At 35.0% G+C, this 26136-nt stretch overlaps 1 protein-coding gene across 5 annotated transcripts in view; it reads right to left on the bottom strand.

Moving 5' to 3' along the window:
* Positions 1–708: 708 nt before the first annotated feature.
* Positions 709–26136, bottom strand: part of TBL1XR1 (TBL1X/Y related 1) — a 182660-nt gene continuing 157232 nt past the window's right edge. For 4 of the 5 annotated variants that reach the window (XM_058556322.1, XM_058556320.1, XM_058556317.1 and 1 more), the window contains 7 exons: positions 25498–25558; positions 15046–15167; positions 14834–14908; positions 11469–11596; positions 10728–10893; positions 7161–7262; positions 709–5547 (listed from right to left, as the gene is read on the bottom strand). In XM_058556322.1, coding sequence (XP_058412305.1) covers positions 5521–5547; positions 7161–7262; positions 10728–10893; positions 11469–11596; positions 14834–14908; positions 15046–15167; positions 25498–25558 — 681 coding nt within the window. In that variant the 3' untranslated portion in view covers positions 709–5520. Of the gene's footprint in view, positions 5548–6445; positions 6502–7160; positions 7263–10727; positions 10894–11468; positions 11597–14833; positions 14909–15045; positions 15168–25497; positions 25559–26136 lie in introns of all 5 variants that reach the window. The other variant, XM_058556321.1, reaches the window with a different exon arrangement.

The following is a 26136-nucleotide window of genomic DNA, read 5'->3' as shown; positions in this document are numbered from 1 at the left end:
AGGTGCCTAGTATCTTTTTTCATAGATTATAAGGTTTGTTAGCAACATAAGCAACTAGCTAAGGAAGAAAATATTAAATTATAATAGGTTTATATGAAGAAAAAAATGTCATTAAGGAAGTTGAGCATCCTGCCCTAAAAATCTTCAACACATACACACAAGTTTTGTGCTCAAATGTATGCTAATTATGAATCTGAGGTCTATTTTAGTTTGCTTATGTGAAACAATGTTCTTTAAATACAATATTGATTTTTCAAAATAATTCCAAAGTAATTGTTATTCCTTAGCTGATTAAATGCTCTATTATTCTTTAATAAAAATAGTAAATAATCCCTTCATTTAAAAAATCTTATCTCTGGCAAAAAGTAATAAAATAGTAAAATTTGTAATTTTATCTATGGGCTTATTTTAAACTATATATCTTGGAAAACAATCCTTTTATGAAAAACAGTGGTTCGGGTTCTGATGGCAGTTCTTATAATTGGCAACACCAGTATGGGAGAGAATAGACATGTTATATATGTTATGAAGGCTAACTCAGAGCAAAAAAGTTTATTCTACAATAGAACACCGGGGGAGTAAATGCAATTAAAATGTAAACAAGAAACTGTAAACAAGAAATAGCATCCCTCTCTCTTTACTTGACTAGTAAACAGTCTATACAAACTACATAGATATCAAAGGTTTTATATATGTACACAGCAAACATAATATCAAAATATATTTTATTCTGGACCTCTTTCAGATCTGATTCAAATTACAGTTGTCAAAGCAATACAATGCAAAGGGAAACTGCAACAACAACAACAATAACAAAAAATGTGCCTAGAAAGGATAAAAGGGTCTTCGGGGACAAATCATTGTGATGTGGAACCAAAATACATCGTAAGTGTAATTAACATGGTCCAGGACAGCATAGAACATCTATATCAGTCTTCCTTACACAATAATCATGAAAACTGAACAATAAAGTTCTTTAACATGTACAAAAAACTGTCATGGGCTGGTTTACACTTTTACAACAGTTTTAAAGTTAACTGGATAACTAAAGAAATGATGAAGACATTTTAATCCAGTGCTATAGGTAGGCTCACAGAATTAGACCCAAAGGATTTGTAAAAATCATAATTAGAACATTATAGCTACAATGTCAAAGTCAGGAAAGAAGAAAATTACTTCTGGATTTAGGGATTACAGAGCTACAAAATGCAGTCTGTGTGTTTTTGTTTTTAATGAGATGGATAAGTACATCAGACTAGATACAACATGCAGAATGTTTTCTTGAACTTATCCAGAAACTCCAAAGAAAACATGATGAAACAGCTTACTACAAAAAAGACAAAGAAGCCCTAATTATTCACCCTGCTTCAACACTGTCAACATAAAGGCAGAAATAAAGAATGCTATTAATACTTCAGAACTACTGATATAAGACATCAAATTTCTAAATCAGTGTATTAAAAAAGTGAACACTTCCTCTTTTTTCTCTTTTCTACATTTAACTAGAATCATGTTTTAAAAAAAATTGATATTGAATGACACTTCAGAGCTACTACCAGAAGGAGTAATTTATAACTTCCCAACCCTCCTTCCATCCCTGCTGATTCAGAAGGAAAAACAAAAAAACAAAACAAAAAAACCAATCAGGGTCTCTTGTAGATTTGCTGCTATTCCCCAAAATGTTGGCATTTGCTGCCATGCCACAATGTTGGTCCACTGAAATAGGATTTCTGTGGAAACTGTCAACAGTAACTCACCAAATGCAAGTACCATCCTTAGCATGTGAGAATAAATGCAGGTTCTACAGAAATGTACAACGTGCTTAAGAAAAAGAAAAGTGTTTTGAAAAGAGTAAATAGCACTGCATTTGAGATTTATTTTTCTGCTTATCTAGTAAAACTTAACATTTTTGCTCACATAAGGATGGTCATTTGTGATTCCTTTGAATAGCAAAAATGCATACTCTTCTTCAGGTCTCTACTTAATAATAGTTTACATTACTCTTTAACAAAATCATTCTACATAAACAGCTCCTTAAAAATAGTACTCTCTCATTAAACCTAATTTGACAGAAAGAAGTTTAAAGAAAAAAGGAGTGCTTTATAAGTTAAGTGAAAAAGTACAAATCTTTGGCCTTTCTCTTGACATTTTTATACGTCAAAAAGCAAAAAACCTTCATGTAATTCAATCTAATGATTACTTTTTGCACCATAATTGTTTTTTACACCACAAAAGGAGGCACTTTCAGTATCTGTAAAAGGTGTTTAATCCTAAAACATACTTACCTACAGAATAATTAGTTAAAACAGAATTCAATACACTCTAAGACCTATTAGAAATTAAAAGTTAACACTTCTAAAAGTCATTTGAAAGTCAATCAATGATCAATGATCATTGATCAGTGATCAGTCAATCCTGATCAATGCTAGGAAATGGGTATTGGAACAAATATAAGAACTTATGAGATTTCTTACATGGAGGAGAAAGACGATACTCCTGTATGATGTTTAAGAGTGACAGCTGCTCTTTCTGTAGTCTACTTTAATCAGCGAGTATTCTATTCATTCAAGTTCTCCTTTCTATTTTTCCTCACGATAAGTTTCTTACAGTAGCTTATACAACAATGATATATAATGAATACCATAGAAAATCTACTGGAATCAGTTGATCTTCAGGAATAAGTTCTCAGAAAAAAGTAGAAGGAAAAATGAGCAAGAACCTCAAACACAGAACTTGACAGGCTGTGAAACTTGGTCTCTTACAATCATGTTACTGCTCAGATTAGAGGCAATCTTACTTTTGTCTACTGGAGCAGCATCGTGGCACATCAGCAGGCAATGATGTTGAGAACAGCAGCAAAAACGAACAACTGTATGCTCATAAAGAACCCATGCCTACAAAATGGATACCTTTCAGATCAAGTGTATACTTAAAAGACCCAAGACTTCAGGATAATAAAGCTCTGTATTTATAATCTTTTATACGTCCTACTGTGGCTATTATGCTTAAGTAAAATAGCTAAAGATTAAAAATAAAAAAGAAACAGAAAAGATGACAATACCATAAAAATTTAGCTGTCTATTTTGGCAGCTATATTGCAGAAGTTCTTGACTATCTTTTAATCAGCTGGGAAAAAAAGGTCAATAACTGTATGCAAATGAATAAATGTCCATATCAAAATACAAAAGTACTATCAATAATCACCTCTGACTTTCAGATTTAAATTCAGTGCAATTGACAAATGCATCGCTAAAGGAAAATGCAGCTTAAACATACTCAAAACATTTGTGTCTATTCCTGGGAGCACATTTAAAAATTATTGCACAGATTTTTTTATTTTTATTTATTTTTTTAAAACAACAACAGAGGTCAACCACAGATGTGGACCTCCAGCAATAAAAGCAGGATTTCAAGTGCCAGATACTCAGCATATTAGGTTTCCTACAGAAGTCACAGGGTAATAGTCCTAAATGTCTATAATGTGATCCAAAACCCTAAAAACAGCTGGCACAGAACCATCGTGAATGACTGCCTCTCTGGATGTAAATTTTAAAAAATATTATTACAGTATCATAGTCCCCACTAACAACAACTGGGGTACATAGAACAATGTATTATGAAATTAAGTGTATTTATTCTCTTTATCAATAGCAAATGCTATCCTACCTTAGTAAAACCAAGACTTGCTTCAATCGACACTGTTTTCTAAAAATAGCAAAACAACAAATGCTGAAAATCAAAGCTGCATTACTTGGGTTAAATCAGTTTCTACTTGAACTTAAAACATAGGTTAAAATTTTAGTAGTAAAGGCCTCAAAATAATTAGTGACAGAAATAGTGTTATAAATTTGCTAAGTTTGATAATAAGCGATTCCTTAATTAAAATCTTTAAGATATAAATTTGACAACTATTCTCTTCAAAACTGATACTTCTGGATTCTTAGATTAATCATGACAAACCCTGTTAATCATACATATAAACACAGCCCCATGCTATCATTTGCAAGTCTGTATATTTTAGCTTTTAGTTGCATGAGCGCAATAAGAGGTTTGATCCGACACCTACATTTTTAAGAAAATACTTGATATAATGAACAGAGTAAAAGACATGATATAGTAGTGATTACTGAAAAAAAAAATAGCAGCTTAAATCTATCTATATTTGAAAAAATGTAGTCACAAGTACCACAAATGCAGAATCAGAGCAGCAGGGAGGTTAGTGCAATTATACTTTTTTTTTAAATTCGGAATCACTGCTATTTAAAAACATCTTGAAGCAAGTCTTTTGTTTTAAAGATCGTTTTTAAACTAAGGTAGCAAACATTTTGCCATGTAATGGCAGTGTTATATGCCGTTATCTTGCTTTGTATAAAGAAAAATAACATGAGAGATTTTTAATACTGGAGTTTGGTTACATTACATATTTAAGCTTCTACACAGAATGATGGACACTTTGAGAAGCTAATCCTTATCCAGAAACATTTTAATCTCTTAAAAAACAAAGCAAAGCAAACAAATAAACAAACAACAAAAAAATCCCAAACTTACTTTGCTCCTTTTCACAATAGTGCACATTTTAACCATAATTTAGTTATGGCTAGAAAACATCAGAAGATTTTTTTATGCATCTTCTCTATGGTATTAAAAAAAAATTTGTGCCCTTCTAGTCTTTAATTGGCAGAAATATGTCCCCAAAAAGAAACTACTGCATTTAAGTCACATCACCAAAACAAAACAAAACAAAACAAAAATAAACCAACCAACCAACAAACAAAAACAGAGCATAATACCCTTTTACTGATGTGTCTTACAGATTGACATGACCAAAGTCATATGTTTTCATTTAATTTCCAATTCCCCATTCTACAACATGCACCAACTGAATATATGCTCTGGGAGCCATAAAATGTACCAAACATCTATCTCTTCAAAAGTATGCATTAAAATATTTTTAAGAATTTTTTTGTTTAAAAGGTGAAAAAAATATAAACAAGAAGCTGATTCACTCCCTTACTTCATGCATTCATAAACTAAACCAAAACAAAGTTTAAAAGCAAGAACAAACTACTGCTGTGAGTTTTTGTAAGTCCATTTTCTCTGTACATACAAACTGCTCAACTACCGAAGGGAAAAAAGAATATAATCCATGGTGTCTGCTGATTCAAAGGGGAGAAACAAGGCTGTCATTAGTATCCAAAAACTGGTACATGTATGGGCTGCTTTTAACACGCATATTTCTCTCTCTTCTGTTTTTCATATCCAAAACTTCTAAATGCTATTTTAGGGGCACAGCAGATTAGATTCCAGCACTTGGTGAACAGAATTCACAAGCTGTGACAAAACTCTGTCATCTTCAGGGTGCAATTTTGTTTATATACACTGTATGTATATATTTCTTTTAGATTTGGCTGCAGTGGACTGGCCATGGTTCAAGTGGGACTATAGCAGTACATGGGTCAGGGACAGTCATTTTGGCTATGTACACATTCATAGTCGGTCCATGGCTTCCAACTAGTAGCGCTATTTCCGAAGGTCTAATACACAAACCTGCAAGAAATATAAATAACCAGTGTGTTAAGAATTCCACTGTATATTTTTATTTTAACTTTTCTATAGTAGAGTTTGGAATCTATTTCTTATGTTCAAGTTCACAAAATTGGTAAAGCAATGGTAATCATGGCAATGGGCACTGAGCCAACAGAAATCAGATAAATCGTCTAAGGAAACGGAAGGAACAACCACAGGCTAATACCACAGGGAAAGAATCATGGCTAAAATTTTGAAGATACATTCTCTGTTAATTAAAAAGTAGAAAAAAATATGCTCAAAATAGACCATTTCCTATCTCTTGGACCTTAACGAAAGACTCTACAGATTCTATTAGGCTATAGCTTCAGTAAACAGCTAATGACTATACCCTTTCCATCTTCCCTTTGCTTCCACAGCTTCAGAAGCCATAACTAATATTTCTGTAAAGAGTTGGCCAGCCTCATCCTGAAAGTCTCTCAGTATCACCCATTCCTCAATGTAGGCCTCAACTGCCTCTACTCCCCCTTTCCTGGGCCACCAAGACTCTTCTGCAGGGAAGAGAAGATAGAAATAGGCATTAAAAATTAAAATCTCGGGGCCGGCCTGGTGGCGCAAGCGGTTAAGTGCGCGCGCTCCGCTGCGGCGGCCCGGGGTTCGCTGGTTCGGATCCCGGGCGCGCACCGAAGTACTGCTTGGTAAGCCATGCTGTGGCGGCGTCCCATATAAAGTGGAGGAAGATGGGCACCGATGTTAGCCCAGGGCCGTCTTCCTCAGCAAAAAAAGAGGAGGATTGGCGGATGTTAGCTCAGGGCTGATCTCCTCACAAAAAAAAAAAAAAAAAAAAAAAAAAAAAAAAAAAATTAAAATCTCTCTGAGTGGTATTCTGCTATACTTAATTTCACTAATGAAGACTTACATTAAAAATAACTGTCCATTTCTTGATTATGAAGACACTCATCTGGCAAAAAGAGACTAAATTTTGTTTATATTATTTGAATGAAATGAATATGAAAAGTATATAGCCTTTAGTGAAAAAGATCAATACCACATCATAAAATTTATTTTGAAAAGAGCACTTTTATAGGGGCCAGCCCCGTGGGCGAGTGGTTAAAGTTCTGCACACTCTGCTCTGACGACCTAGGTTCGTGGATTTGGATCCTGGGAGCAGACCTACACCACTTGTCAAGCCATGCTGTGGCAGCGACCCACATACAAAACAGAGGAAGATGGGCACAGATGTTAGCCCAGGGCCAATCTTCCTCAGCAAAAAGAGGAGGATTAACAGGGGCCGGCCCAGTGGTGTAGCAGTTAAGTGTGCATGCTCTGCTTCAGCGGCCTGGGGTTCGCAGGTTTGGATCCCAGGCGTGCACCAATGCACCACTTGTCAAGTCACGCTACGGTGGCATCCCATGTAGGGCAGAGGAAGATGGGCACAGATGTTAGACCAGGGCCAATCTTCCTCGGCAAGAAAGGGGAGGACTGGCAACGGATGTTAGCTCAGGGCTGATCTTCCTCACCAAAAAAACCCCAAAAAACCACTTTTGTAGTCACTACCACAATAAGCCACATTTCTTCACTATGCTAATTACACACACACACACACCCCTTTGGAAACACTTCATTATACTTACTGAACCATCTGATGCACTGGCTCCAACTTTGTCTCCTGCTGCATTCCAGCAAACTTCAAAAATTCCACCTGTTCCCCTATAGCTGTGAACTAGAGCACCTGTCTAAAAAAATGAAGAACAGAATCCTAAAAATGATAACATCTATTATTATAAGTCCATATATTGAGGTAAAAACATTATATGGCCTTATTTATAGCAATCAGAGGTAGGAGTTAGCTTCAAATCAAAAATAAATACAAGTTCTAAAATACTAGAAATGTGATATGATGACCCTTTTATAAAAAGGTAACACTAGCCTGCTCTTCACAGATTCACACACACATTGGGCTGCTCCACTATTGATAACCATTCTTAGCTAGGGTTATCTTTGGCCTCTTTGACTCAGTTAACAATGGCTAGAAGTAAACATTCAACGTATGACTTGAAATAAATTGTTGCTGCTGTTGTTGAAGGATGCATGAATTTGGCCACCATCGTAGAGAAACAAAATAAAGTTGGATTTTCTTGGCAAAACATCCTAAAGTGGAAGTACAATAAACTAGTAAAGACAATTCCAGTGTAAGTCTGTCGGTTACTCTATATTTACTGAGTAGCCCCTAAGCTAGGGGAGTTTTAAAAGAAGCTAAAGGAATATATGTACATTATTCTTGAAAGATGTTATAAGTTTTAAAAAAAAAAAGAGGCCAGCCCAGTGGCATAGTGGTTGAGTTTACATGCTTCGCTTCAGCGGCCTGGGATTCGTGGGTTTGGATCCTGGGCGCGGACCTACATACTGCTCATCAAGCCATGCTGTGGCAGCGCCCCGCATACAAAATAGAGGAAGACTGGCACAGATGTTAGCTCAGGTACAATCTTGCTCAAGCAAAAAGAGGAAGATTGGCAACAGATGTTAGCTTAGAGCCAGTCTTCCTCAAAAAAAAAAGTACAATGAAGAACACTAACAATTTCATCATCAATTTAGCTGAATCATAAGTATAACAAAATTATTTCATTCCTTCAGCAATGGAAACCAAAATCATTCAGCTACCACTGAATAATTAAAGCTCAGTACAAAAATGTATTCTCCTACAAAGCCAGTCATTAAACAGGGCAAAGGTCAAAGGTTCTGCTGTGAAAAATTGGAAAACAATGAAAAACATGCTTCTGGTGTTCTGCTGCGACAAAGCATAAAAGTATCTCTTAGCTTCATGGTGAGCTAAAAGGTCAAACTGGAGGTAATAGATCTACCTAAAAACAACATGGCAGCAGACACGTACCTTGTAAATACTTCCCCAGACAGCCAACCCTAAATTAATCACTAAGCTGCAAGACTGTTTCCCTTGCTTTCCTCTTCCAAGTCAGTCTAGTACTACTGCAGAAACCATAGATGCACTGCTACAGCTGACCACATCAGAAAGGCTCAACTGTTTTTCCCTACCTAAAATTTCTCACAATTTAAGAGATTAATGAAAAAATGTGAGTATAGTCAGTGTTGAGTATCTACCGTTAATTATGAGACAAAGGAGTGGCACCAACAAAATCTAAAATCTGCTGATATCTTGAAAGTAAAATCTGTAGGACAGTGAACTATGGGGTTTAAAAAAAGCCAAAACTTTCTTTCAAAAGCACCCACCAATTTCTAAGCTTGAATTAGGCTATAATCGAACCACAACAGCATGGTTACCAAGTCAGAGCTATGACAGTAACAATGGCCAATGGATCACCAGGATCTACTCAAATCTGTATGTATGCTTGGAACAGACTTCAACAATTTACCTGTCAAATGCTTAGGTGACGTATCATCCAAGTCATGAAAGAAACAACTAGATGTATAGACAACAAAAGGTAATGATTTTCTCCCGCACTAAAAACTCACTAGGTGCACTTTACTACTTAAAATGATATTTTTGATACACAACAGTGCATCAAACAAAACAGCAAGGATAGTTGCTCAAATGCCCTTAAAAGCCTAGCATTTATCTTCCATTAGAACTCTAGAGTTCTATACTCAAATTTCATTTAAACTGATTGTCTCACAATGGAGTAAATGAATGACTGAAAATGTATACAACAGGCAGATTATCTACAGATTATATCTAAAAGTCCTCTGCTATTCAATCACAACAGCAAGATTAACTTGAAAGGAAAGCCAAGGGGAAATATAAACTATTAGAACTAATAAGAGAGCTCAGCAAGGTTAATGGATTCAATATCAATATGCCAAAATTACCATGTTCCAAACACAAGCAACAACCAGTAAGTAAAAGGAATATTTTTTAAAAAGATGCCATTCATGGTAACAATAAAATCCATAAGGCACCATGGAATAAATTAAGAAGATCTTCATAAAGGAATTATAAAACTACACTGAAAGAAAAAAAAAGATTTAATGAGGGAGACTTACAAAGTTACAGTTATAAAACTATGCTAATGATGCAGGTATATTCAATATTTTATCAATGGAATACAAGAGAATCTATGAATAAACCACACAAGAACTTATGAAAGAAGTAGCATCATGAAACAGTAAAGGGACAATAAATGGTGCTGAGACAACTGACTAGCCATATAGAAAGATAAAAATTAGATCCCTACCCCACACCATATATAAAAAAATCAATTTCAAAGGAGTTAAAAATATAAACGAAAAAATAAAAGATGGAGTACAAAATGAAAGAATCATGCTTTTATTCACACACAAAAAACGAAGGAAGAATGAAAGAGAAACTAATAAAAATAGTTACCTGTAGGGGATTAAGAAGAAAATGAGAGCAAGACTTCCCAGTGTATGCCTTTTTATAGTGTTTTGGGGGGACCATTTGAAAGTATAACTTCATCAAACATAATATTTGAAAGTGATGATTTATGCAAAATAGTCTGACCAACTATAATGGTCAGCTACAAAAGAGAAATAGCCCAAAGTAACTTATTATGTGTGTACTATAACCAGCAAAGATCTGATCACTGGGTGGGTTGAGTCAAGTGACTGTTATTAAAGAAACAGCACATGGAGCATAAAAACTAAAACACTAAGAAAATTTAAAAAATTAAAGCAACAGGCTGTTTTCTCCACTTTTAGGAAAGGATCTCTACAGCACTGTCCCTAAAAATGCAGTATAGTTTTAAAGTTTGTTTCTGATAAATCATTGTGTTTAGCCATAAAATCTTGTCTGTTAGTACATTGTTTTTACTGCTCGATATACCTCCCTCAAAGACAATTCTTTTAGAAATTATAGATATATATATTTATATATATATAATTTATATAGATAAATTCATAAAGAAATTATATAATTTATCTAAGTAAATGCATCTTAAACTCACATTTTCTGTCTGCAAAACTACTGGAAAAAAATAAAACAAAGAATCTAAATTTTTTTCTAAATTCTGGTCTACATTATGAAAATATCTTCAATTGGTTTCAATCTTTATTTAGCTGTAAACACCAAAAAAAGTACTCACTTAAAAACTAAGAATTGAATTAATGCCACAAAAGGAATGACAACCAAATAGGAAAAGAATATTGGTATAGGCAAATGCTTTTTACTAAACATAACAATACTTGGCTATTAAAGAACTCAGACATACCTGTGTGTTCCAGATGTGCACACATTTGTCAAAAGAACCACTTGCCAGATACCTGCCATCAGGACTGAAAGCTACACTGTACACAGGCTCTTGGTGTTTTGTCAAAGTATGGATGCAAATTCCTCGGTCTACATCCCATAATCTGACAGTAGAATCAAAGGATGCGCTGACAAGGGAGGAAAAAAAGATTTTATAAGTAGTGAAATACTCTCAGCCCCACCCCCAACCTACAATATTCAGCCATTCCTAATAGCTAGTTACAAATGCCTTATGAGAAGCAGGTGGGCTGTGAAGAAGAAAGTGTTCTGGAAACAAAGCTATACTGGAGAAAAGGCATCTTAAGGGCATCTCCAAGTCCCAGAATTAAAAAACATAAATGAGCTAATTCACTGTACTCCTTTGCTTTTTAAATAATTCCTTTGTAGTGATCCATGGTTTTGAACACTGTATTGACTATATTTTTACCCTTTTTTTAAATGCTGAATAAACTTTATTGCACTATGCTTCAATTACTTGAGTTTTACGCAATATTGATATCATCAGGAAATATATGATATCTCTAGATATAAAAATCCACTATGACCTGAAATAATAATAAAATTCTGTATTTAAAAGTTCCCATTAAAAAAAAATCTTCCTTGAAGGACACATTCCCATTTCAAGGACTGTCCTAATTTCTGTCATATTAGAAGTTTTATTTGTAGAAGACTCATAAAAGGAAGAGTAAAACAGAAATATTACCTTGCTAACATAAGATTGGCATTTGGATTATTTGTCCCTGGCCCTGTTGGACTCCATTTGATAGTATAAATTTCTTTATTATGTGCTTGCAAATCATGGACACAATTGTCTTGTTTCATACTCCATATCTATGCAGAAAAGAAAAATGCATAGAATTATTTTTCCATACAAAGGGTACATTTAAAATACTATCTTCCCAGTCCAAAATATAAGTGGTGTAACCAGAACAATGATCATAGAGATCAAAGTAACATTTGCAAAGAAATTAAAATGCCATAGAATACATTTAATATTTTTCTCTTTTAAAAATGATAAATTAGCGTTAAATTTTTTCCAAATATTCACTATTGTGAGGCTTCAGGATTGAATTAACTGTAGTTCTAAGTTACTTTTAACAGCTTCAGATGGTACAAACTTCAACATTCAATAAATTCTTTGAATAATGATCCTAAAATGTTTAAGGCATTAGGTTTTTATGCTGTTCCTTAAATAAAAGATCTACGTTATAAATCCCTCTTAGAATTTAGAATCTGGAATTACTTTGCAATGGAGAAGGGAAAATAGATAAGCAACTTACAAATAACATGAATCACATATGACACCAAAGCACAGGCAACCAAAGCAAAAAAAAAAAAAAAAGCCAAGTGGGACTACATAAAATTAAAAAGCTTCTGCATAGCAAAGGAAATAATTAATAAGTAAAAAGGCAACCTATGGAACAGGAGAAAATATTTGCAAACTGTATATCCAACAAGGGGTTAATTCCCAAAATATATAAGGAATACCTACAACTCAACAGCAAAAAACCTAATAACTCAATTTAAAAATGCGCAAAGGCCTGGAGTAGACATTTCTCTAAAGAAGATACACAAATGGCCAACAGGTATATGAAAAGATCTTTAATGTCACTAAGCATCAGGGAAATGCAAATCAAAACTACAATGAGCTATCACTTCACACCTGTCAGGATGGCTATGATAAAAAAAAGACAAGAAATGTTCTCGAGGATGTAGACACATTGAAACCCTTGTACACTGCTGGTGGGAATGCAAAATGGTGCAGCCACTATGAAAAACAGTATGGAAGTTCCTCAAAAAATTAAAAATAGAAATACCATATGATTTAGTAATCCCACTTCTGGGTATTTATCCAAAAAAATTAAAGTCAGGATCTTCAGAAGGTATCCGCACTCTTGTTTGCTGCAGCATTATTCACAAAAGCCAAGATATGGAAAAAAACCTAAGTATCCATTGACGAATGAATAAAGAAAATGTGGTATACACATACAATGGAATATTATTCAGCCTTAAAAAAGAAGGAAGTCCTGCAATATGTGACAACATAGATTAATCTTAAAGACAAACACTGCATGATTCCATTTATAGGAAGTATCTAAAAGAGTCAAACTCACAGAAGCAAAGAAAAGACTGGTGGTTGCCAGGGGCTGGGGGGAGAGGTAGGCGCTAATCAAACAAACAAGTATAAACTTTCAGTTCATAGATCCCCTGTACAACACCGTGCCTATAAATAATACTGTATTGTACACTTAAAATTCTGTTAAAAGAGTAGATCAATGTTATGAGTTCTTACCATAACAAAATAAAAATTTTAAAAATGATTCATATAGAACCATGAAAAGTAATAAAGCAATAATTAAAGTTAAAATGGTGAGTAGAGAATAAGCCTTTCTTGAGTTGAAAACATGCCCATATAGAGATTAAAAACTCATATTGTTTTTGAGCAAAATTAAGTGAAATCTACACAGAGAGTATGTCTGGCAAAATCATTAAATAAAGACGTAGGGGAAAATTTTGTCAAACACAAACACACACCAAACCCAACTGCCGACAGAAACAAAATTTCACTGGGCTGCACTCTCTTTCCACTTGGCTCACTCCTTCTCAGTTTCCTTTTGGAAGCTCATTCCTCTTGAGCTGGTACTTGTTGGAGCTTAAGACTTTTTTTTTGTGTTTCCCTCTTTTCTTACTCTATACTTTCTACCTACACAGTTTCGTCCATGCCCACGGCTTTGAAGGACCACCCATCTGCTGTGAATTTGCAAATTTTTATGTCAAGCTTAGAGTTCTTCTCTGGGCACCAGACCCACCTAGCACATCCCCCTGCATGACTGAAAGGCACTGTTCAAACTTGACATGATCTTCTCCCTCACCTGGCCTTTCTTGTTCTCAGAATATGGCTCCACTACATATCATCCAACCATCTAGTTTCTGCTTTAAAATTCTATGACCTTTTATTGTTCTTAGGACAACGAAAAGCTCTCTCATGCTTTCCACTTCAAACCTATCTATCCAGCTGTAACTCAATCCAGAACACTAACCTCTCTAGCCACTGGCCTTCTTTCACTTCCTCCTATGTGCCACTCTGTTCCAGAAGAAATTTTTGCATTTTATGAGTGTAATGCATGTGCATGCAAAGTAAACTCAGAGACAAAAGCATTAAGAAAAGCATTTTTACCAGCAATGTTTGCAAGGGAGCTCTGGCTTGACAAAAGCTGTCCATCTACCTAAACACACAGCAGGTACTTAAGGAAAATAACCACCAGGTTATCAAGATTACATTTAGTCCCTTCATGGGAGAAGGAAAGGAAGTTCTGCCTCATGATTATCCTATCTACAAGGGTCATCACATCATCACTGCAAAGTCAAGGATTAAAATCATTTGCAGTGAAGTTAGCAGGCTGAAGGAAAGGGCTCAAAGCTTCATGTATTTTGGAGATGAGTACTACATTGTTCTTTATATTGAACTCCTTTTTTCTCTGTGTTATGTGATGTGCATAGGCACAAGGTATTAGTTTTGTTTTTAGTCATGCAACAAGAAAAACACAAGCTCATGTTAAGATGTGGATGTCGGCATGTCAACCAGGCTCACTCACCGACCAAGCGATTCTCTGCTATGTATCAGTTTCCCAGCAAGGGTGATAAACATTTACGCCACAGCAAAACCAAGTTAACACAATTCATAGAATTTCAGTCAAATCTACGAATGCTACAAAGACCTTCGTTACTTATTAGTCAAATCTTTACACGTACAAATAAACTTTAATTGCACCAATATGACTTTCTAACAGTAAATACAATTTATAACAGCACATTTCTTAGTATGATAGTTCCCATCATACAGCCATCCTTTTTAATAGAATTCATTTGCTATATTCAAACATTTGAAATGCTTCACAAAAGAAAATATAAAACATAATGGATAACTATTAAAAAATAGAGTGAGTCCTCACCCAGGTTTAAGCATTCAATGATCTGTAAGAGAAACATTCTAAACAATCTTAAAATGGCCAGAGCAGCCACATTGTGTGGTACCTCCATTCCATTTCTCCCCACTATCCAAATTACCTTCAAAGTCATGTCATCAGAACAGGAGGCCAGGAGATTGCCAGTTGGGTCCCATTTGATAGCATTTACTTCATTCTAAAAATAACAATAAATATTCACATTTTCATTTTATAGACTGGGTTACTCTTTGGATATTAAACATACATACTTCAAAACCACTATGAAACATTATTTATCATAATCACTTTAAAGGGTGAAAAAAGGTTTCTCACCGTGTGTCCCTGGAATGTTTTAATAGGTCTGTCTTGTCCTAATTTACAGACATGAATGCACATATCTGTACTACAGGAAGCAAAGGTGTTGTTGCTCTGCCAATCAACATCCAATGCTGGTGCTGAAAAGGAAAAAAGGCTAGGTTTGCACTCATTCCACATGTACTGATACCGAGGAGCTTTAGTTTTAAACCATGGTTGGACATTAAGCACGTTAATAGGAACTTAAACATTTCACTTTATACTTTTTAAGACACTAATAGAATTTTTTAAAACTATGGTATCTAAATATCACAAATATTAATAAATTTCAGTTTAGTTGTCTCTATGTGAGAACAGCCAGTAGAAAGTACGCCGGCCTGGTAATCAGATTAGAGTTTCGGAACTTGCCCTGTAAATTACTAGCACTGGATTCTTGGTTTCTCAAATGATACAAGGTACAAGGTACAAAGGATTCTTGGTTTCATAAAATGATAAAATTAAACATGATGCTATACTTCCTTTTATTTCTAAAATCCTGTGAGTGTTCAATGGACAAGAAGCCTTGGTTCTGCCACTCCTAGCTAGTCGACCTTAAGCAAGTCACTTAACCTCTCAAGCTATTTTCTTTATCTAAAAAATGGGGATAAAACCTTTAAGCTTAGTACACAAGGATAATGTGAAAATCAAGTGAGATGATGTGTATGGAAAGTACTTTAAAAATTATAGGCTGGACAAATGCTACACTGAATAAGTATCATTCCCATTATCTACTCAACTGATAAATGGAATATTGCATATAATACACAAATACATTTTCTTCTACATGATTCTCATCAAATCTCTCTTAAAATCTACATCATTGAATTGAAAATCTCAGAGGCCCAAAAGCTGGCTGGCATTTACTACTTATTTTAGCTATGATATGATTAAAGATTCTATCTTTCATTTTCCCCTATAATTAGCAATGCAGATTAAGGTAATGATAGCAAGTAACTGGGTTAAGCAATAGGAGCATACCAAAAACACTGCATTTAGAGCAGGGGTGTACACACTATGGCTCATTAGCCAAGAATAGCTTTTACATTTCAACTGGCTGGGGAGGGGGAAAAAAATCAAAAGATGACATGTGATCAAAAGAAGACCTGTGAATGTGAAAATCATATGAAATTCAAATTTTAGTGTCCATATATAAAGTTTCATTAAAACCCAGCCAAGCTCATCAGGTTACATACTATCTATGGCTGCTTTTGCACTACAAGGGCGGACCTGGCCAGCTGCAAGAGAGAGTCTGTGGCTGCTGAAAAAGTTACTTTATGACCCTTTATAGAACAGGTTTATCATTTAGAGCAAAAACTTAGAGACAAGGAAAAAAAACCAGGAAGGTTAAAGTTAAGCTGTATATCCTCATTATTAGAGATACAAAACATACAATAAAAGAGGTCAGAACTGGTGTCTATGGGAAGGAAAAAACAAAACCACTCCCTCATTGTGTATATCTAAGTATAACAGTAACTGGCTATGTTGAAGCTAAACATATAAATAGGTGTTTTGAGCACTGATAGACTGATAAGTCAAAGAATATGTCATGTACAAGAGCTTACACCTAAGGAAAGGAACAGCAAAGAGAGAAAAAGGAAGAATTAAAGCATTTATGACTCAATAAGGAAAATTTAATCAGGATTTTCAGAATTATAACAAGACATTTAAAAAAAAACAAAGGACAACAGGCAACAGTGAAACTGATTTCATTAACTGGCTAAGGACAAATCAGGTAAAAAACTAAAATCTAGAGTATAGTTCAAGGAAGCTAATGGTAGTAATATAATTAGACATTATAGAAGGACTAGCTTTGGGTATATTTCTACAATGAAAAACTGAGAATCAGGACACTACCTGGATTGAGTCACTAAAGGAAAGCAATACAAGATGGAAAAAGAAATATTTAATAGAAACTTACTATGGAAGGGGTATGGAATTTGATACTATATATAATATCATATTTAATCCTGTCCCCAAGTAGCCTTATGAAAAATACAGTGTTATATAAAAATATTAACATAAATTAATCTTTTATACAAAAATTTCAAATTATGAGACTTCCCATCAGATTAAAAAAAATAACCAAGACTCACATAACTTGAGTTGGTAAGTGGAGTGAACTGCAGGCTGTATTTCTATTACCGTCATGAGCCAGCACTACTTTAGGCAGTTTCTGGTCTCCTGCCCTCGCACACACTCTTTACCTGTGCTGTGTGTCCAACTCCCAGCTTCTGAGTGCTTTAGTGCTAAGTACTCCTAGTGGCGAACTTCTCAGAGAACTGCCCTGCTCTATTGCTGTCTATGTCCCTCCACAAGTGATGAGCACCCAATGGCTGGTGGTATGTAGTTGGGGGGGAGGGAAGAAAGAGGGAGATTCAAAAACCTAGCCCCCTTGGCTCAAGATGAGAAAAACTCTGAGGTGTAATCAACACCCTAGAGCCCTGCCTAGATCAGGCCGAGGCTGAGCATTCTTCACCAGAAATCACTCCCTTGCTTGGCTCCTTCCTTCTTTCCCATTCTGCTTCCCACAATTCCTCACTTGTTTTTCCTGGGAGGGTTTCCTTAACAAATCACTTCACTCAAATGCTTGTTTCAAGGTCTGCTTCTGGGAGAATCCAACTAAAATTAGCCAGTAAACAAAAATACAAGCCAACTCTGATCAGCACCGTGTGTAAACTCTGCTGCTGTTTTGTGTGCATCACAACTTCTTAGAGCAACGCAGATGACGGTCCTGTTCGTCTGTCAGCTTGCCCACAGGTCCATTCCTTACCACTCTCTGCCCTGCTATGCTCTGGACCCAGGCGGCTAACTCTTGCAAATTACAGACCCCAGGCTCCTGTGCCTACTGGTTTTCAGATGGGTTTGTACGGCGGAAGACACTGTCAAGAACCCAAGGTCAGGAGAAAGAGAAGACAGGCAAATTTGCTCTCATCTGTCTCCTTCAGGCTGGCTCTGACTGCTCCGTGGCGCCTGTTCTTGCCAGGCAGCCTCTCCTCTAAGGTTCCAGTTCTCACTGGGCACTTGGATCCTGCCTTCTCCTCCACAGTTAGGTTTTCTGCAGTTGCTACACTCTGGGTTATCTCATATTTCTCTGTTTTTCACTCTTCTAACACCCCTGTGACTATTTCCTTGTATTAAATTCCCTTTCTTGGGTTACCTGGTGTAGATTCTGTTTTTGTGCCTGGAATCTGATTCAGTAACTACTACACTTTCATTTTGACCTTGAATATTATTACTTAAGATCTCATAACAAAATTAGGATATTATAATCAATTTCAACAAAATTTTTCTTCGGTAAATAATTTGTTCTAGTGTTAAGAAGTGGAAAACAAAGGCCTAAAAAAATCTAATTAATTTAGAAGACAACTAAAGGTATAATAAAATACTATAAAGAAAGCCAAGTATCTGTTATGATGTACCAGGGTGTTAATTTGGTACAGAGCTGTCTGCAAAATATTAGATAGGAGGCTGAGAAAATAAGAAGTAGCATTCAAACAGATACACCGTTAGGTTCAGAACAAAACAAAAACAAACTATGTAACCAGGTAGAGATAACTGGGGAAGGTGGAGAAAGCTGCCACAGAAGTTGTGTAATTCATGCTTCTGTGATATGCCTGCTCATAAGATACAATGGTCATAGATTGGTGTAATCTAAGAATACATACCTCCTTACTTTTTATTTATTTCTAAAATAAAATGAGTCTAGGTAACACAAGTTCTTTAGTATAGAAATACATCTCTAACATAGAATGTATTTTTATGTAGATGGTATGTGAGAGGTGTGCACTATTACTGGTCTCATTTTATACACGATAAAAGAGGCTAAGAAAAGTTAATTAATTTGCCCAGAGTTACATAATCTTCTAAAATCTTCGAGCTAAGATTCAAATTTCTATGTCTTCCAGTTCTGATTTATTTTTGTTAACCTGTGCATCCTTCATAATTTAAAAAGGTAATAAACAAACCTATGAGGGAAGAGGAGAAAGGCATTTATGTCTCATTTGGTTTTTTTTTTTTTTACACAGCTTTATTGAGATATAATTCACATACCACAAAATTCACCTATATTTGAAGTGTACAATTAAATGGTCTTTGGTATATTACATTATTAATTTTTAAATATTGTGGTCATATATAAAATAAAATTTGTCATCTTATTAAGTGTACAATTCAGTGGTATTAATTATATTCACAATGTTGTGCAACCATGACCACTATTTCCAAAACTTTTTCATCACCCCAAACAGAAACTCTATAACCATTAAGCAACAACTCCCCATTCCCCACCCCCAGCCCCTGATAACCTCTAATCTTTACTTTTTGTCTCTATGAAATCACCTGTTTTAGACATTTAAGTAGAATCATACGATTTGTCCTTTTGAGTCTGGTTTATTTTACTTAGCATAATAATGTGTACAAGGTTCACTGACGTTATAGCATGTATCAGAACTCGTATACACAGACTACAATTTTGTTTATCCATTCATCTGTTTTGATAGACACTGGGTTGTTTCCACCTTTTGGCTATTGTGAATAATGCTGAAATGAACACCAACGTACAAGAACCTGTTCAAGTCTCTGCTTTCAATTCTTTTGGATATATATCTAGGGGCTGAATTGCTGGGTCATATGGTAATTCTATGTTTAGGTTTTTGAGGAACTGTCATACTGTTTTCTACAGCAACTGTATTACTTTACATGCCTACCAGCAAAGTATAAGGATCCTAATTTCTCAATATCCTCATGAACATTGTTATTTGTTATAGCCATTCTAACGGTTATAAAATGGCAACTCACTGTAACTCATCTAAAATCATGATTATGCTTTATGTAAGAGTGTATATGGGAGAAAATATGGTACAGGAATTAAAATACAGTAATTTAAAGAGTATGGTAGACTTCCATTTCTGGTCAAGATGGAGTAATTGGGGTCAAATTTACCTCCTGCCCAAAACAACCAAAAAAAACTTACAAAACCTATGAAGTAGCAGTTCAGGACACTGAACATCAAGCAACAAAGGACAGTGGTTCCTGAGTGAACGGAAAACAACCAACAGTGTGCCCTTATAAGTGCCCAGGTTACAGCCTGGAAAAAAACGTCCAGGTCTTGGCACAGGGAAAAGGAATCCCTTTAGGCAGAAATCATTGACATTCCTGAGCTGAAGAGACAAAGCTGAGAATCTGGGGAGACCAAGGCAGCTGGAATTCATAGGACAAAGTACTGGAAAGGAGAGAGCTGCACAGACAGAGAATTCTGAAGATCTGCAATGGGTCCTACTCACATATTCAGCCAAGTACTAAGGAGCATAGGTGTGTGAAGATATCAGCTGAGATCTGGGAAAGAAACACTCAAAAGGATTAGAAGAAACAATGCCTAATAATCAAGGCTGGGAATAATGCCTATATCCACCAGTCAGACTAGAAAACCTCATGATTTATGGAACTCTGGTTGCAGTATACTTAAGGTTCTTCCTTCAGTACTGACAAATAATTAGCCCTACACTGAGCACTGATTCATCACTGCCATTTCACAAATCTTATAAGGAAGAGCCAAAAGGATCAAACCATTTCCTTAACCAAACTTAACTGTGTCCCAGAACAAAGTTCACAAATATTTATAAGAATAAAAAAATATCCAATCAACAAGGCAAAAGTCACAACGTCTCTCTTCCAAACAAAAGTAACAAGGCATGCAAAGATGTAGGAAAATATGACCAAAATGAAGAGGAAAATCAAATCACCAAAACTGATCTAAAACAAACATGGATGTTAGAATTAGAAGACAAAGACATTAAAGCACTTTCAACTATACACCACATGTTCAAATAGTTAAGCAGAGACGTCGGAGATATAAAAAAAGACCTATATCAGACTTCAGAGATGAAAACTGAAACATGTGAGACAAAAAATGCACTGGATGCAATAAACTGCAGATTAGACACTGCAGAAGATTTGTGAACTTGAAAACAGCATAGAAACTAACCAAAAAAAGAAAAAAAAAAATGAACAGAGCATCAGTGACTCGTGGGACGTCAAGCAGACCAATAAACATGTAATCAGAATCCCAAGTGAAAAAAAAAAAGGGGGGGGATATTTGAAAAAAATATATACCAAGGCACAACATATTCAAATTGTTCAAAATCAGTGATAAGGAGAAAATCTTAAAAGCAGCCAGAGAAAACAAGATAAATTATGTACAGAGTAATAAGAATGAATATAGTAGCAATTTCAAATATAAGAAAATGTAAATAAGAAGAGAGTAACACTTTCTTTAAAGTACTGAAAGAAAACAACATCCCTGTCAACCTTAGAATTCTATACCCAACAAAAACTTCTTTCAGAAATAAAGGTGAAATCAAAAGTTGTTCGGACACACAAAAGCTAAGAATATTTATCATCATCAGATTTGCACTATATGAAATGTTAAAGTAGTTCAGGCAGAAAATAAATGATACCAGATGGAAATATGTATCTATGCAAAGGAATGAAGCGTGTTGGAAATGGTAGCTATATAAGTGAAAATTATTTTATTATCTAATATCTTTAAAATATCACTTAAAGGTAGATGGTGATAAGTTAAAGATGTGTACTACAAATCCTAATGCAACCATTGAAAGAAAGATTTACACTTAGTAACCCACCAAAGAAGGAAAAAATGTAATAAAAAAATATTCAATTAATCCAAACGGGGGGGCCGGCCCCGTGGCTTAGTGGTTAAGTGCACGCGCTCCGCTGCTGGCGGCCTGAGTTCGGATCCCAGGCGCGCACCGACGCACCGCTTCTCCAGCCATGCTGAGGCCGCGTCCCACATACAGCAACTAGAAGGATGTGCAACTACGACATACAATTATCTACTGGGGCTTTGGGGGAAAAATAAATAAATAAAATCTTTAAAAAAAAAAAATCCAAATAGGGGCATAAAAAGAGGAACAAAAGATAACCAGAAATATGATTAATCTAAATTTAATCATATCAATAATCACATAATGTAAATGCTCTAAATACTGGTTTGGCATTAATGCTCTAAATAAAGGCAGAGGTTGATACTGAATGAATAAACAATATATGCTGCTTACATAAAATATACGTCAATTGATTAATCTAAATTTAATCATATCAATAATCACATAATGTAAATACTCTAAATACTGGTTTGGCATTAATGCACTAAATAAAGGCAGAGGTTGATACTGAATGAATAAACAATATATGCTGCTTACATAAAATATACTTCAAATATAAAGACATCAATAGATTGAAAGTAAAAGGATGGAAAAATATATACCATGCCAACACTAATCAAAAAACAGCAAGAGCTATATCAATACCAGACAAGGTATTGTCTGAGCACAGAGCACAGAAAATAAAATGGGAAAAAAAAGAGTCATTAACAAAATGATAAAATTTTGTTAAAGGGGTCAATTCAACATGAGGATACAACATTCCTAAATGTTCATGCCCCTCATAACACTGTTTCAAAATACTTGAAGCAAAAACTGGTAGAGCTTCGAAGGAAATAGAAATTATCGTGTTTCCAATTATTGCTGACGATTTCAATACCACTCTCTGAATAACAGATGGTGTGAGTAGAGAGAAAAATCGGTGAGGCTATAAAAGATTTGAACAACATTATCAAACTTGACCTAAATGACATTTATAGGAACAATGAAATTAAATTAGGAATCAATAATACAAAGATCTCTGAAACATTCCCAAATACTCAGAAATTCACACACGTCTAAATAACCCATGAGTCAAAGAAGAAATCAAAATTAAATTAGAAAGTATTTTGAACTGAATGAAAACAGAACATACATAAAATTGTGGGATGTCACTTAGCAGCAGTTGTTAGAGGTAAATTTATAACACTAAATATCCATATTAGAAAAGCAGAAAGGTCTCAAATCAGTGACCTCAACTTCCACATCAAGCAAATAGAAAAAGAGCAAATTAGATTGATACTGAAAGCATGATACATAAAGAACAATTTTAATAACTTCTGACTTTTGAGGGACACTGTTAAAATAATGCAAAGACAAGCCACAGATTGCAAGATAATATTTATAAATACCTGATAGAAGAGTTGTATCCAGAATATATAAAGAACTCACAAAACTCAATAAGCAGAAAATAATAAAATTAAACACAAGGTCCAAAGATTTGAACAGATACTTCACCAAAGAAGACATAAAGATGGTAAATTAGCACATGACAATATGCTCAACATCATTAGTCATGAGGAAATGCAAATTACAACCACAGTGAGATACCACTACATACTTATATTAGAGTAGCTACAATTAAAAAAGACTAACCACATACCAAGCACTGGCAAGGATACAGAAGCACTAGAACAGCTACTGCTGGTGAGAATGTAAACCAGTGTGGAAAATGAAAACTTTGGAAAACAGTTGGGCAGTTTATTAACAAGTTAAATATATACCTACCATATGATCTAGCCATTCCATTCCTAGATATTATATTTACACAGGAGAAATGAAAATACAAGTCCATATAAAGACTTGTACATGAATGTTGATAAGTTTTATTTGTAATAGTCAAAAACTAGAAACAACCCAAATTTGCTTCAATAGGGGAATGGACAAACAAACTGTGGTATATCCACATAATGAAATACTACTCATCAACTGAAAGGAATGCAAAATAATTATGCAGCATGAAAGAAGCCAGACCAAAGAAGAATACACACTGTGTGATTCCATTTACATAATGTAAACTAATTTCTGATAAAGAAAGACTATCAGTGGTTGCCTGGGGAAGGGGGGGGGGGTGGTGCACATGCAGGCGGGGGAGACCTCAATGGAGCAGGAGGAAATTTCTGAAGCTAACAGATGTATTGTCTTGAGTGTGATGATGGTTTCAATGGTATAAACATACAGCAAAATGTCAAACTGTCCAATTTAAATACATATACTTTATGTCAATTATACCTCAATAAAGCTGTTAAAAAAACCCAAAAAGCATGGCAAGAAAGAATACTGTGGGTAAAAAGCTTATTTATTTGTAAAATGACTTCAATACCACCTACCTCATCGGGTTGTAGCCAGGCCTAAACAGGATCATGTATACAAAGAGTACTATCTCTAGCACAAAAGCAGTATACATTATATACTAGATAATAACAGTACCACACACATACTTATTTCAATTTTCCACCATTCCTAGGAGGCAGGAGAAACTTTTAGGTGGAATGGCCAGAGGCCTAAGAGAATTCTATCTGGATGAGGACTAGAAGCAAAGATGAAGAGGAAATAAAATAGGTAAACAAGAACTGATGTGTAAATGCCTATTAACGCGGAAAGCTTTAACCAAGCTGAATTGTTTAACATAACGCCTGCAAAATTATGTTACCCAGATACTCTTAGAAAAATCATTTTGCACCTTATGTGGCTTGTTTAGTCACACTAAATAGAAAAAGACAAAAAAGCAAAATGCCAGAAGCTGTAAGCTTCAAGTTTAAAGGTGACACTGTGCCATTGGCTATTTGTGAAAAAGATGTTACCAAAGATTTGAAAACAACTGGAGTTACCAAGCCAGCCCCCAAATCAAACTTCTTCGCAATCACAACAAAATCTTGAAAGAAGCAGTTAAATCAGGTAGTACTAAAACTACTGTTCTAATAGTTACTAGGCATCTTGTTCCAGTTTAGTGTTCATTACCGTCATCAGGAAACTCCCTGAAAGTAGGCACAACGGTTCTAGGCCGCAAGGGAGCCCAGGTACTAAAATCCATCAGGTTGTATGCCCTGGTGCATCACTGTATATCAAGGAGGAAGGAGCACACTATTTTGGGGGTTAGATTTATTGTATTTAAGTATCAAATTATTTGTTCAAAGAGAAATTCATCTAAAGCACCAAAGTTTCAACAACAGTGGGAAAGCCTAATTTTTATTTCATGTATACAAGATGACGGATTTAAATACATCAATCCAAAATGAGAAATGACAACAATATCTCCAAATTTGTAGGAGTTTACACAGTATTTTCATATACATTATTTAGTCTTATCCTCATAACAAATAGGTATTACTATTATCCCTCAGTTACAGATAGAGAGTACGAGGCTCAGAAAGGTTAAATGACTTGCTCAGTCTTAAAGCTTGTTAAACAGGGTGGAATTGGCATTATGACCTTAGACCTCCTGGTTCAAAATCTACGTTCTTACTACTAAATAATACCAACCTGAATTGCACCACGCTGCAAATGCTTTTTATAGTATATTTCACAGAAAACGTTTGATGATATTCTGACAATTAACAATCTGAAAGTCAGGGAATAGCAACTCCTCAAAAGACTAGCAACAAGATTGATATTTGCTATTTCAAGATTTTAAATGAATTATACGCTGTTAAAAGTTTAATTAGAAAAACAGAAGAAAGCTCCAGTTCTCATATAAATTTTGAAGATTTACCTGAATGAAAAGGAAACTGTTGCTTGGCTTCACCAGTATGTGCATCCCAAATAATTGTAGTCTGAGATTGAAAAGAAAAGAAAAATACACTGTTAAGAAGTTAAAAGGAGTTTATCATAGATGCATAAATTAGATGTCTAACTATATTAAAACAATACAAAATGTCAGAGTGGATTTAATTTTTTTTACTGATGTCATAATAATTTATAACATTGTGAAATTTTAGTTGTACATTATTGTTTGTGAGTCACCATAGAAATAGGTCCCTTCACCCCCTGTGCCCACCTTCCAACCCACTTCCCCCTGGTAACCACCAAACTGTTCTCACTGTCGGTATGTTAGTGTATCTTAGAGTGGATTTAATTTTTAACATTTATTTTATCCCAAATAGTACAACAAGGCTATACTCCATTTGGGTTGGTGGGGAGGGGGGTGACTATTAAGCAGTTGAATTTTTCCCTGGTGATTTTTTATGTGTCAACTTACTTCAAATAACAATTACCGGTTGTCTATAAAGTACCAAACATTGTATTAGATTCCTTAAGAAATTCCAGTGCAATAGCGTATTTAAGGTACAATTTTTATAGCTGTTTAGCTATTAGGAGGTAAATTCTTGGTTAATAAAGTAATCAGCTAATT

The sequence above is a fragment of the Diceros bicornis genome, chromosome 15 (genome assembly GCF_020826845.1).
Source record: "Diceros bicornis minor isolate mBicDic1 chromosome 15, mDicBic1.mat.cur, whole genome shotgun sequence".
NCBI classification, from domain to species: domain Eukaryota; kingdom Metazoa; phylum Chordata; class Mammalia; order Perissodactyla; family Rhinocerotidae; genus Diceros; species Diceros bicornis.
Note: the sequence above shows the minus strand (reverse complement) of the source record. Positions and strands in the feature narration are given on the sequence as shown.